This window comes from Vombatus ursinus, unplaced genomic scaffold (assembly GCF_900497805.2).
Source record: "Vombatus ursinus unplaced genomic scaffold, bare-nosed wombat genome assembly UNPS02003292.1, whole genome shotgun sequence".
Taxonomy (NCBI): Eukaryota; Metazoa; Chordata; class Mammalia; order Diprotodontia; family Vombatidae; genus Vombatus; species Vombatus ursinus.
The window spans coordinates 9062304-9075321 of NW_020943070.1; the positions used below are offsets into that span (position 1 = coordinate 9062304).

At 46.1% G+C, this 13018-nt stretch overlaps 1 protein-coding gene across 1 annotated transcript in view; it reads right to left on the reverse strand.

The window, feature by feature from the left end:
- Positions 1 to 430: 430 nt before the first annotated feature.
- Positions 431 to 13018, reverse strand: part of BTBD11 (BTB domain containing 11) — a 233773-nt gene continuing 221185 nt past the window's right edge. The window contains exons 16-18 of the mRNA XM_027871966.1: positions 10102 to 10170; positions 8019 to 8132; positions 431 to 1692 (exon numbers count right to left, since the gene is read on the reverse strand). Of these exons, the coding sequence (XP_027727767.1) occupies positions 1483 to 1692; positions 8019 to 8132; positions 10102 to 10170 (393 nt within the window). The 3' untranslated portion in view covers positions 431 to 1482. The remainder of the gene's footprint in view (positions 1693 to 8018; positions 8133 to 10101; positions 10171 to 13018) is intronic.

The following is a 13018-nucleotide window of genomic DNA, read 5'->3' on the forward strand; positions in this document are numbered from 1 at the left end:
ATGGGTGGTAATTTCTGAAGACGCATGCTAGGAGAGAAGGAAGGTGATATCATTATATCGCCCCGAATGGTGAAGAGTCTTTGCTGCGGTCGTGATATTTCAAAAGAAGGATGTGTGAAAGATACTAAGAAGTCACCGTGGCCCCTCACCCATCTCTCTTGCTAGCTACTGACTTGCAAAGGAAACTGAGGCTCGGCAGTAAATGTCCATGTTTGAGAGCCCTAGCCTGTCCATTCTTGGGATGTAGTGGGAAATCATTCTATATTACATATTTAGTCATAACAAATAGTCTAACATAGCCACACTCTCTGGTCGGTAGCAAAGGACTGATATCTTACCAGAAGAGAAGAGAGCCCTGGGATAAATGCTAAATGCTCTTATGTTCTCCCTCCCTCCCACAAGCCCCTTCCCACCCCCAACCCACCCTTGGCTTCCCTCAAAATGCAGTTTCTACCAATGTGATCCCATGGAAACCATTGCACTATGATGCTCCACCAGGAAAAGAAACGGTCAGCCCTGGCTTCACAAAATGGCGGTGGAGCGAGAGATGACGTCGTCCCGTGGAATCCTTGGCAACTACGTAGCGTGGATATCGTGTGGCCCGGGTCCAGCCCCATGCAAAGGCTTTGGTGGGCAGGAGGAAAAGGTGCTCCTTTGTTTGAACCCCAAATAACAATTAGCATGCAGGATTGTTTCTTCAATGGCAGAACTGGAGGTGATTGTTGGCAGTGTACCTCTTGTGTGTCACTGTGGTTGGCGAGGCAAGATTAAACCAGCTGATAAACAACACCGGTGGAAATCTCGTCTTTTGCACTGACACAGGGAGTACCTTTGACCTTTAAAAAAAAAAAGAGGAAAAATCCCAAACTCGGATCCTTATACACAATTCTGTTGAAAAGGAACTTTTAAGCTTTTTAGAAATATATTTTTAAACTACAAGGCTACCCCATTTTTTTTATGAACATATTTTTTAAAAAGTTCCCACCCCTAAAAATTTGCCAAGACTGTTCCTCACGATTGCAACAGTCCCAACCATCTCTCAGGCATGATGGAATCTCTCTAAACCTGCAACCACCAGTCTCTGAGGCGCATACAGGGATGCTCTTAGGGGTGGGTACTGGACCGTGCTCCATCTGGCATTGGGAAGCCCAACCATCGCTAGTTGGGTGTCTTTCCATCAGCGGTCCCCAGCACAAATGGGTGTGCTTCAAGGGATGCTCAAAGTGGGGTCACAGCTCCATGGTCCCCTCCCTGGATTTCCAAAGCAGGACCCAGTCACTACTCAGTGATCAGCAGGATCTCCTTGGTGTCAGGAATGCACGTGAGCTGTACACAGTCACTGAGCCGGGAGGAGCCAGGGCAGCAGAGACAGCTCCTGGGTCCAGACAAGAACATGCCGGTTGGAATTGTGTGTATTGTCGGAAGCTGACGCAGCCAGAGAGCTTGTGAGGTCCCATTGGAGTGCCCTCTTGTCTCGGGGGTTTATACAATAGAGCCTTTGGAAGAGGATAAGTGAATGGATTGTATCCTGATTGCCAACGTCCTCTGCAAGTCCTGGAGCACGTCCTGACCCGACGCTTCTCCGTTTTTCTCGTACAAAAGCTGCTTGAAGGCCTCGTTCTCAATGAGGACCATCATATTCTTGAGGAAGTAGCCTTCGCAGTAGGTGGAGAGCTCTGTGACGCCAAGGAACTGGGGAAAGAGGGAGAGAAGACAGTGATCATGACTCTTGTACCTGCCAAGGCACGAGGGACCTGGGAGACTATCTTTTACAGATGAGGAAACTGAGGCCCCGTGAGGGGAAGGGATTTATAGAAACACAATCCTGGATCTAGAAGGGACCTTGGGGGCCCTCTAGTCCAACCCCTTCCGTTTTCAAATGAGGAAACTGAGGCCAAGGGAAGCAAAGGGACTTGCCCAAGGTCACAAAGGTAGGATTTGAACCCGGTCCTCTTTCTTATTCTCACTGTACCAGCTCTCTGCTAACCCACTTTAGTGTGCCGCCCGTGTGTATGCAGAGGTGGCTCACACCTGAGTTAAAACAGTAAACGTCCGGCACCTCTCACCTTACTTAGAATGTAGCATGGCCGAGACCTGTGAAGCTGGGCTTGGGAGGGAGGTGATAGAAGTGAAGGGGATGGAGCCCAAGGGTCAGTGGGAGGGAGATGGAAGTAGGGGAGCCGAATGGAAGCTCTTTGAGGACAAGACCAGTCTCATTTTTATATTTATAGCCCTAGCATCTAGCTCTGTACCTGATACACAGTAGGCACTTAATAAGTGCTTGGTGATTAATTGATTATTGATTAGCATCCAGAACGCTAGGATAATGACTTGGGGACAGCACGGTACTGAGGAAAGAGTACTGGATTTCTAATCAGAGGAACCAGGCTCAAATTCTGGCTCTACCTAGTGTTATTTGCGTGAAGTCACTTCTCTTTCTGGCCTCAGTTTCCTCATTTGTAAAATGAGGGGGTTGAATCAGATGGGTCTCTGAGGCTTCTTCCAACTCTAGGTCTAAGATCCCAACCCCCGGGGGGGGGATCTTAACCCCCCTGACTGTATGGATCAGATGAGGCTGTATTTGGGGAAGGGATCTGCTGAGAGTGGATTTAGGACATTTATCTCAGTTTTCTGCGGTGGAATAGAATTAAAAGCAGTGTAGGGGCCCCCTGGTTGGGGGAATAACTGGACACACTGCGGGGTGTGAGGGGAACATGACCTTCCCTGGAGGGAATGACAAGGATGGTGGAGAAATGGAGAATTCAGAGAAACTCGGGAAGATTTGTGTGAACTGATTCGGAGTAAAGAAAGCCGGAGAATAACGGAGGAAGGAAAATCACACCAAGAGACACCCAAGCTCTGACTGGTGGCCAGCTGTGGTTCGAGAGGAGCCTGGATCCAACATCTGGATCTGGACGAGGCCTGGAGGCCATCGAGCCTAACCCCGGGGGGTCAGACTAGATGGTCTCCAAGGTATCTTCTAGCTCTTAATTCATCCAGTGATCCTCCCTGTGTGACCTTGGACAAGTCATTTCTCTCTGGGCCTCAGTTTCCTCATCTGTGGCTTCTAAGGTCCTTTCCAGCCCTATGTGTAGGATGCTATTAACTCTCTTCTTGGCAGAAATGTGGTGGAAATGAGGCACATATTTTCCAGTCTGGGCAGCGTGTTCATTTACTTTGCTAAGCTGTACTTCCTGTTCCAATGGGGCATCCTCCTCCCCTGGGCAGATGAGGAGAGGGCAGGGAGGGCAAAGGTGGGGAGGAGACACTGAGATATGACAATGATCCAAGAAAGAAGAAATCATTAATGACAAATTTGTTTAAAAAAGGAAGTGTATTGCTTCGTGGCGTCCATGGGAAGCGTGCCCATGACCTTGGCCTCATTAGTACAGAGCTGTAACCTGCTGAGCCAACCATCTGCAAGCAAAAAGGACGTGTCATTTAGGACATAAAACTGGAAAGGTGCTCAGTGGTATCCTAATGGTTTGAATGAATTAATACGACTATTGACTCATCCTGCCCAAGAGGAGATTGGGCCCTTACAGACGCATAAAACCGTGGAGTTAGGAAGGACCCCAGATCCCGAAATGCAAGCCCTTTGTGGTGCAGGTAAGAGAAGCCAAGCCAAGAGAGGAGAAATGACTTCCTTTAGGCCACCTAGCTAGTGGTGGAGGCAGAATTTGAACCTAGATCCCTTGATGCCCTGCCTAGAGCTCCTTCCATTGCACCCGGTGAGATCCATAGAATCATAGAGAATATTAGAGAGAGAAGGAACTTCAGAAACCATCTAGTCCAGTCCTTTCTCCAACCCAACAGTTACAAAGCTGCAGAGCCAGGATTTGAACCCAGGTGTTCTGACTATAGGGCAGTGAGGTGGTGCGGTGGCTAAAGCACCATGCTTGCAGTCTAGAAGACCTGGGTTCAAATCCAGCCTCAGACACTTCCTAGCTGTGTGACCCTGGGCAAGTCACTGAACCCTGTTTGCCTCAGTTCCCTCATCTGTAAAATGAGCTGGAGAAGGAAAGCGCAAACCACTCTAGTATCTCTGCCAAAAAAAAAAAAACCCCAAAAGGGGGCAGCTAGGTGGCGCAGTGGATAGAGCACCAGCCCCAAAGTCAGGAGGACCTGAGTTCAAATCTAGCCTCAGACTAAACACTTGACACTTGCTGGCTGTGTGACCCTGGGCAAGTCACTTAACCCCAATTGCCAAAAATAATAAAAAAAGAATAGAAACTAACAAAAAAAAAAAAGAAAAAAAAAAGAAAACCCCCAAGGGGGTCATGAAAAGTCAGACATGACTGAAAAACAACAACCACCTCTGACTATATATCCAGAATTCTATCCGTTATGTCACATATCTTCTATTGCCTTATCACTCCTTGACCCCTTTTCTTGACGCTTTTTTTATCCCCCGGATTCTCTGAGTCTGCCCTGACCTTACTGCTAGGTGGCTCAGTGTATAGAGAGCTGGGCCTGGAGTCAGGAAGACATAAATTAAAATCCAGCCCCAGATACTTGCTAGCTGGGTGACTCTTGGCAAATCAATTAACCTCTGTCTGCCTCAGTTTCCTCAACTGTAAAATGGGGACAAGAACAGCACCTACCTCCCAAGGTTGTTGTTAGAGTTAAATAAGATAGCATTTGTCAAGTGCTTCATAAACCATAAAATGCTATGTTATTAGTACTATTATGTTATTAGTAAAAGAGCCTATGTTTTGTTGTTCCAATTCTTTGTGACCCCATTTGAGGTTTTCTTGGCAAAGATACTGGAGTAGTTTGCCGTTTCCTTCTCCAGCTCATTTGACAGATGAGGAAGCTGAGGCAAACAGGGTAAAGTGACTTGCCCAAGGTCACACAGCTAGTAAATGTATGAGGCTGGATTTGAACTCAGGAAGAGGAGTCTTCCTGATTCCAAGTCCAGGGCTCCATGCTCTATGGTGCCACCTAGCTGTCTGTAAAGGATTCCATATAAATGCTAGCTATCATTGTAACTATTAATGGGATCCTGGTCATGTTACCCTTCCTCCCTCACCTGCTGTTCCTGACCTCTGGCTTACTCCATTTGATATAAAAATCTTTGCTTTCTGGGGAAGCTAGGTGGTGCAGCGAATAGAGCACCGGCCTTTTTAGTCAGGGGGACCTGAGTTCAAATCCAGCCTCAGACACTTGACACTGTAGCTGTGGGACCCTGGGCAAGTCACTTTATTCCATTGCCTAGCGAAAAAAAAAATTTAAAAAAAAAAACAACTTTGCTTGCTGTTTTGCAGGAGTGTGCTAGAGCCAGCTCATATCAGAGAGCCAATGGTCAAATTTTCCATGTGAGCATTTATTTCCGCCATGGAAATCAGTAAACACAACAAATCAGGGCTCAAAGGATTATTTTGTTCATTGCCTAGACTTAAGAAAGCGACGGAGAAATGTTAATAATGCAAGTTAAACCTAAAAGTGTGTCATGCACATATCTTCCCCACCCCCTTCCTGGAGAGCTGGTTGTTAAACATTTACCAACACACCCCTCCTCTTTTGTAAATAAAGAAAATGTGCTGAAAGATGCAGGCTTCCTAATTCTGGACAGCTTTGCTGGAAAATCAGGATTGCTAAAATAAAACTCATTGTTGGCCTCTTCCTATATGGAAAGTTGTCACAAGGGGTTAGATTTAATATTGTCAGGGTCCTTTTTGACGTTTGGAATGTGGCTGTTTGTATCTGCCTTCTCATATTTCCTAAGGTTCAAGGCCAAGGGCTGGTTTCCCTCCCCTATCCCATAGTCCTTATTAAATGGTTCTCCACTTGGAGTACCATCTGCCAGTAATGGAATCCATGTGAAGCTAGATTATGGGCTGGTGGGGGAGTATTGATGGAGGGTGGGGTGGGGTGGGGTGGGGGGAAGGATCCACGGGAGAGAAGAGGATGACAGCTCTGCCATGTGGAAAGTGCTGACTCTGCCTCACTACACCTCTCAGCCTCAGTTTCCTTCTCTGTAAAATGGGATGATAAGGGCTCCACTATCGATCTCATTGGGTTGTAGTTAAAGAAACATTTTGTCCAAAATATCCTGCTGCTTTGGGAACTATGTAAAGGAGAGGGATTTTCCACTGACAACTCTATAGGATTTGGCTTTGAAGGAGAGACAGAGACAGAGAGAGAGAGAGAGACAGAGAGAGAGAGAGAGAGACAGAGAGACAGAGAGAGAGAGAGAGAGAGAGAGAGAAACATAGAGAGAGACAGAGACTCACACATACAGACAGAGAGACAGAGACACAGAAAGAGAGAGACAGAGTGTGTGCCAGGGCTGGGGCCATAGCCGCCAGCTGGTTTCCCTGCCTCCAGGCTCTCCCCACTGTGGCCCATCCTTTATTCAGCTGTGAGTGATCTTCCCAAAGCGCAGGCCTGATCATGTCACCCATGTACTCATTAAATTCCAGTGACTCCTTGTTACCTCCCAGATCAAATAAAGAGTGTCCCAAAAGTCTTAGCTCCAGATGATCATCCTCTTTCAAGGCCTTCTAATCCTGATCTTCTTGGCATTTAGAATATCCTTTATAAATGTATGTTAAAAGACAGACAAGAAAGGAAGGAAGAAAGGGAGGGAGGAAGAGAAAGAAAGAAACAAAGAAAGAAAGGAAGGAAAGAAGAAAGGAGGAAAGGAAGGAAGGAAGAAGGAAAGGGAAAAAAAAGAGGCCTATTAAAAACCAGAAAGAAATGGAAAGATAGAAAGACAGATGATAGATAGATGGATGGATAGATGTGTGTGTGTGTGTGTGTGTGTGTGTGTGTGTGTGTGTGTGTGTAGTCTGGAAGAACAGCTAGAGTTTTTTTTAAGTCAGATATCAGCCTGCCTAATTGTGATTTGAGCTGGAACACAGACAAAAATGAAACCGTCCTCCTTTCCCCCAGGTCTCAGCTGGAGAGTGGAGAGGCTGCTCACAGAAGCTTTCTCCGGCCTCTGGTTGTTTAATTCCATGATCTCCTGGTTCACTGAGGGGCCCAGGCAGGTGGCTTCTGGCTGCCTAGGGGTTCAGCCTGGTATGGAGTGGGGGAATGAAGGAGATGACAGACAACTGCTTTTTCTAGAGCGGCAGACAGGTCTAAAAATGGATCGTAGGATGAGAGAGTCACAGACCTATAGCAGGAAGGGTCCCTTGGAGGCTACTTAGACCAACAGCCTCATTTTACAGAGGAGGAAACTGAGGCCCAGAGAGATGTCACATCATGGAGAGTGGTCACACATTTAGAACTGTAAAACACTCCAGAGATCATCTAGTCAAACCACTTCATTTTACAAAGATAGAAACAGAAGCCCAGAGAGGTTAAGGGATGATTAAGGTCCCACAGCTAGTGAACAGCAGGGATCCGGGAAAGGGGCGGGGTGGCCTTCCTCTCCTTCCTGGAATTCAATCAATTCATCAGCAAGCATTCATGAAGAACCTACTATGCGCCAAGGGCCCTAACTAGGGAAGGGGGTAAGGATTTATGTAGCACCCACTACATCAGACACTGTGCCCAGGGCTTTTACACAGGGAGGTCAGGGCTTTGTCCCAAGGAACTAACAAGGAAGCGCGTGTGCTTCTTCCCCAGGTGGGGTGGAGGGAGGCACAGTCCCCTGCCTGCAGCAGCTGCTGCTTCCACCTTCCTCCTTGCCTCGTGGCACTCTGCCAGTCTGTACTGCCATGCTGCGACCATCTCTGCCTCCTCCCCCCATCAGGCTCCTGTTTCCTCATTTCCTACATCCCCTCAATACCTTACCCACGGGGGCCGAGAGGCGACTTTCTAGGGCAGTGATGTCAAACAGAGGGCCCCTACACCATGCCCAAGTCTAGGCCATGGGTCGCCTCTTCTCTGCCCCAGGGACAAGAACAGGTCTGACGACACGGACATCATGGGGATAGGACATCCCTCTTGGGGCCATCTAAGCCTGGTGAGGAAACGACTCAGACATAGTGCCAGTGTGTTTGCACAAACCAGACTCCTCCTTTGTCCATGATCTTTGCCCCTGGGAAAGGGGCTGTGGGCATTACCTTGGCATGGTTGTATATATCCACACAGTTGTCTGTGTTGATCCCTTTCGCACAGATGATCTCACAATGCCTCTGCAAAGCTTCGAGCTGGAAAAACTTGGCGGCAGACAGGAGCTAAAATAAAAAAAAAAAACAACACATGCAAAGCGAGGCTGTCAGTCATGCTGCCTTGAATGGGACTGACTCTCAAACCTGTGTCACCTCTGATTCCTCTCTCTCCCTCACGGCTCACACCTAATCAGCCCCATCTGTTGAGTCTTTCCTCGAAGCACCCATTTCCTCCCTTCTCTTCTAGCTACCATCCTAGTCCAGGCTCTTACCAGCTCCCACTTCAACTGTTTCCATAGCCTCCTGATGGGTCTACCCGCCTCCTTTCTTCCTCTCCCCTCTAATTCATCCTAAAAACATCACCAACGAAATGCTTTGATCTTCTCATTCCAGTACTCAGAAACCTTCAATGGCCCCTGCTGTCTACCAACCAAAGTCCGAATCCCTTAATCTTGACATTCCACCCAGTTCAAAGGCTCACTCCTCCATGAAGCCTGCCTTGAACCACCAGGATGCACTCATGTCCTCCTCTTTTGAACTTCTCTTATTGATTTGTGCTTTTCACACACTGGCTTATATTCTGGCTATTTCTGTACACCAGTGAGGTCAAACTCAGAAAGACGCGGACCCCTGTGGGCTGCACATTCACTTAGAAAAACACAAATGAGCATCATCTATGTTGGATTATGTTTTTATTTATTTTGTTAAACATTTCTCAATGACATTTTCGTCTGGTTCAAGCTCCACTTGGGAGTTTTGCCGGTCACAGCCATGAGTCTGACACCCCTGCTGTACTATCTGCCTGTCTATCTATCTGTCTATCTAGCTATCCACATACACACACATGTATAGTATGCGTGTGCATGTGTGTGTTTGTGCGTGTGTGTTTGTGTGTCTATGTGGATAAGTAGATTATATATATATAAAATATACAGCTGAAGTGTTGTATATATTTAGGTAATATATAATATACATATGCACGTATGTATACATAAATACATATATACATACATGTGGGGGGAAACCTGTCTTAAGAGAACATCTATGTTCTTACATGGGTTCCAGAGAGACACACATTGGAAGAAGGTTTCTTCCTGTATCCCCCAACAGATACATATACATATACATATACATATACATATACATATACATATACATATACATATACATATACATATACATATGCATATGCATATGCATATGCATATACATACACTGGGCCATCTGACTGCCACATGCATACATGCACATGTGCACAATGCACATATGTATGCACACGTATATATATATGCCTATACATGTGTATATCTATGCATATATACATAGATATGCACACACATACATATATACACACATATATACATGTGTGTATATATTTAAGGGTGTATGGGAGGAAGCGTTCTCCAAATGTCTCTGGAGCCCACGTGGGAACCTAGTCATTCTCTTAAGAGAGGTCGCCCCACAATTATAAGCTCCTTACCTTCCCCCCAAAATGATCTTGCATTTATTTTTACGTACTTAAACAAGCATGTTGTTTCCTCTAATCGAATGTAACACCTCGAGGGTGAGAACGGTTTTACTTTTGTCTTTTGATGCTCACCACCCAGCTGTAGAATGCCTGGTATACTCCAGGCACTTAATAAGTGCTTACTAATTGACTGATGACAAGGATCATATCTTATATATCTCTGTATATTCCAGAGCACTTAATCCAGTGCCTTGAACCAAACAGGTATTTGTTGAAAGAATGACTAAAATCATCCATCCTTCCCAACCAGGGGAGCTCCTATTTGTCAGTAGCACCAGGAAGTTACTGCTTGTCACATCTCCTCTGTTACTGGAATCTCACATCAATTAGCTCAGTGGAACCGCCCCCAAACTGGTCTTCCTGAGTCTGAGCTATGTTCCTGCTTCTCTACCCCTGATACCGATGTTTGTCTTCCTAAGGCAGTACTGTGGTCTCTCCTTCTCGGGAGCAAAATATGTCCCAGTGGCAACCCAGGCTTACAGAAATCCCAGGTGAAACTTCACAAACCTCCATTATTTCATTGTTCTTAATAAGAAGTGACTCTGGACCGCCGTAGTAAAGATACTGCATGACCAGCTAGAAGAGAGTAAGAAAAAAGAAAGGTTGTTAATCAATCCATACCACACCCAGATTATTGGCCTGAGGTGGCGCCATCCACTGCTTAGTAAAGGCAAATACGATCGAATATGGGGCACCCAGAAAGGACTTAAAAGGTCAGGCAGTCCAACTCTCCCATTTTCTTTTTCTTTTTTTTAAATTTTTTATTTTTTTTCCTCTCATTTTCTGTATGAGGAAACTGAGACCCATGGAGGTTAAGTACCTTGTCCAACATCATTCAGGTGATAAGCATCAGAGGTAAGATTTGAATCTAAGTTCTCTGACTTCAGACTCAGTATTATTTTAACCGAATTACATTGCCTCCTCAGGAATTGCTGGGCTTGTGATAGAAGTCAGTGTGGTATAGCGGGATAGAGCATTGGGCCTGAAGTCAGGAAGACCTGAGTTCAAATTAGGCCTACCACTCTTACTAGGTGTAGGGCCTTGGGGAAGTCACTTAACCTCTGCTAGCTTCTGTAAAATGAGGGTAATAATAGCACCTATCTTATGGGGTGTTGTAAGTATCAAATGAGTATTAAGCAAAAAGCTGTTAGCACAGTGCCTGGCTCTACATAAATACTTTTTCCTTCCTCTTTGTGTTCCCTTCGCAATCAGGAGACCTGAAGGCAAATGGCCCAATGGCTCTGCTGTTTACTGGCTTATATGACTTTGACCAAGCCCCACTGATTTTCTCTGTCTCAGTTTTCTCATCAGGAAAATGAAAGGTTTGGACCAGATTAGGTGTTATTCACCTGGAATCTTTGAACTTTTAAAAAAATATTTTGATAATGATATTTCAGTATAACTGGCTTCCCTTGCAATATTATATATTTCATTTTATTATACATTTAAGAACATTATTTTGAGAAGGGCTCCATTCACTTCACAGATTCTAGAGGGGCCCAGAACACACACACGAAGACTCTTGGGGTCCCATTTGATAATAGATTCTATGACCTAAGGAGTAGATATCTAAGACAGGGGTGGGGAACCTGCGGCCTTGAGGCCACACGTGGCCCTCTGGGTCCTCAAATGCAGCCCTTTGACTGAATCCAAACTTCACAGAACAAAATCCCCTTAATAAAAAGGATTTGTTCTGTAAAACTTGGACTCAGTCAAAAGGCCTCACTCAAGGACCTAGAAGGCCACATGTGACCTCAAGGCCCCAGGTTCCCCACCCCTGATCTAAAGTCTCTTCCAGCACATGATTTACCAATGACTGGCCACCTGTGTGACCTTGACCAGGTCATTCTACCACTCTGAGTCTCAGTTTCCCTATTTTAAAATGAGGGGTTGGATTAATTTTCCATTTTAGATCCTATTTCCATGTGACAAACTACCTCCTCAAGCGACTGGGCAAGTCTGAACCTCCCCTGCCTAGTTCTCACTCTTCTCCTTTATAAAATGGGTTAGAGTTGGCCCAGCTGTCCAAGGTCTCTTCCAGACCTGCGACCCTATACATCTTCACTGATGGATTTGATTGGGTCAGCCAAAAGAGCATTCAAAATGGCAGCTGGACATGGACGGCCTCAGTGTTTTGACTCATCTTCCTGGGCTGACTTCAAAATCAGCTACAATGAGTAAGCCTGGCACTCCATATGGGAAACCTGGTTTTTATAAAGTCCTGGGAGACATTCCCAATAACCTTCTCCTTTCCATCGAAGACCAATCATTACGTTCTCACGGGAAATGCACACATGGCCAGGATGAGAGCTGCGATTCCTGGCCCCTAGCCCCATGTAACTTTGGTTAGAGGGAGAATGGACAAGGAACATTTTTCTCCCCATCTCACAGAAAGGAAAAATGATTCCCAGAGAGGTCAGATAGCCTGGCACAGGTTACATGGGCATCCAGTGGCAGCTCTGTGTACGAGCTCAACAGGTGACCTTGGGCAAGTCACTGCCCTTCTCCAGGGCTCAGAGTCCGTAAGGGGCTTGGACTTAATCTTAGGAGCATAGATCAGAGCTCTGGGGCTTGGAACGACCTCAGAGGCCTTCTAGGCCAGTTGCCTCATTTTACAGATGAGGAAACTGAGTCCCAGCAAAGTGAAGTGACATGGAATAATAAGATCATAGTTCTATAGGCCACCTGCTCCAGCCTCTGATTTTTCAGATGATGAAATGAGACTCAGAGAGGGGAAGTAACTTGTTCAGGGACACACAGCAGACAAATGTCAGAGGCAGGATTTGAATCCTGATCCTCTGACTTTACAGCCAGTGATCTTTCCTCCAAAGAAATAGAAAATCCAAGATTTAGGACTTCCAGCTGTGGGGACTATGAGCTTGTGATTCTGCATTTTGGGTCTGGGGTAGTTCTAGAACAAACTTGCTGGGTGACTTTGGCCAAGTCGCCCATCTCTGGGCCTCAGTGGCCTCTTTTGTAAAATTGGGGGGGACTGGACTAGAAAATCATTCCAGTCTCATCCAGCTCCAATGGTCCATGTTTTCAGGACCTTCCCAGCTTTGGCGTTCTGTGTCCTGAAGTCTTTTATGGCATTCACATTCTAAATTCTAACATTCTCTGTTCTCAGAGCCATCCCAGCTCAGACATTCTGTGTTCCTAGGTATGACATTCCATGTTGTAAAGTTCCTCATTCCTCTGACATTCCATGTTTGAAGGGCCCTCCTGGCTCTGAAAATTCAAGTTCTAAGAGCCAGTCTGGGTCTGACATCCCTGTTCTAAGCCCCTCCCAGCTCTGACATTCCCTGTTCTAAGCCCCTCCCAGCTCTGACATTCCCTGTTCTAAGCCCCTCCCAGCTCTGACCTTCCCTGTTCTAAGCCCCTCCCAGCTCTGACATTCCCTGTTCTAATGTCCTCCCAGCTCTGA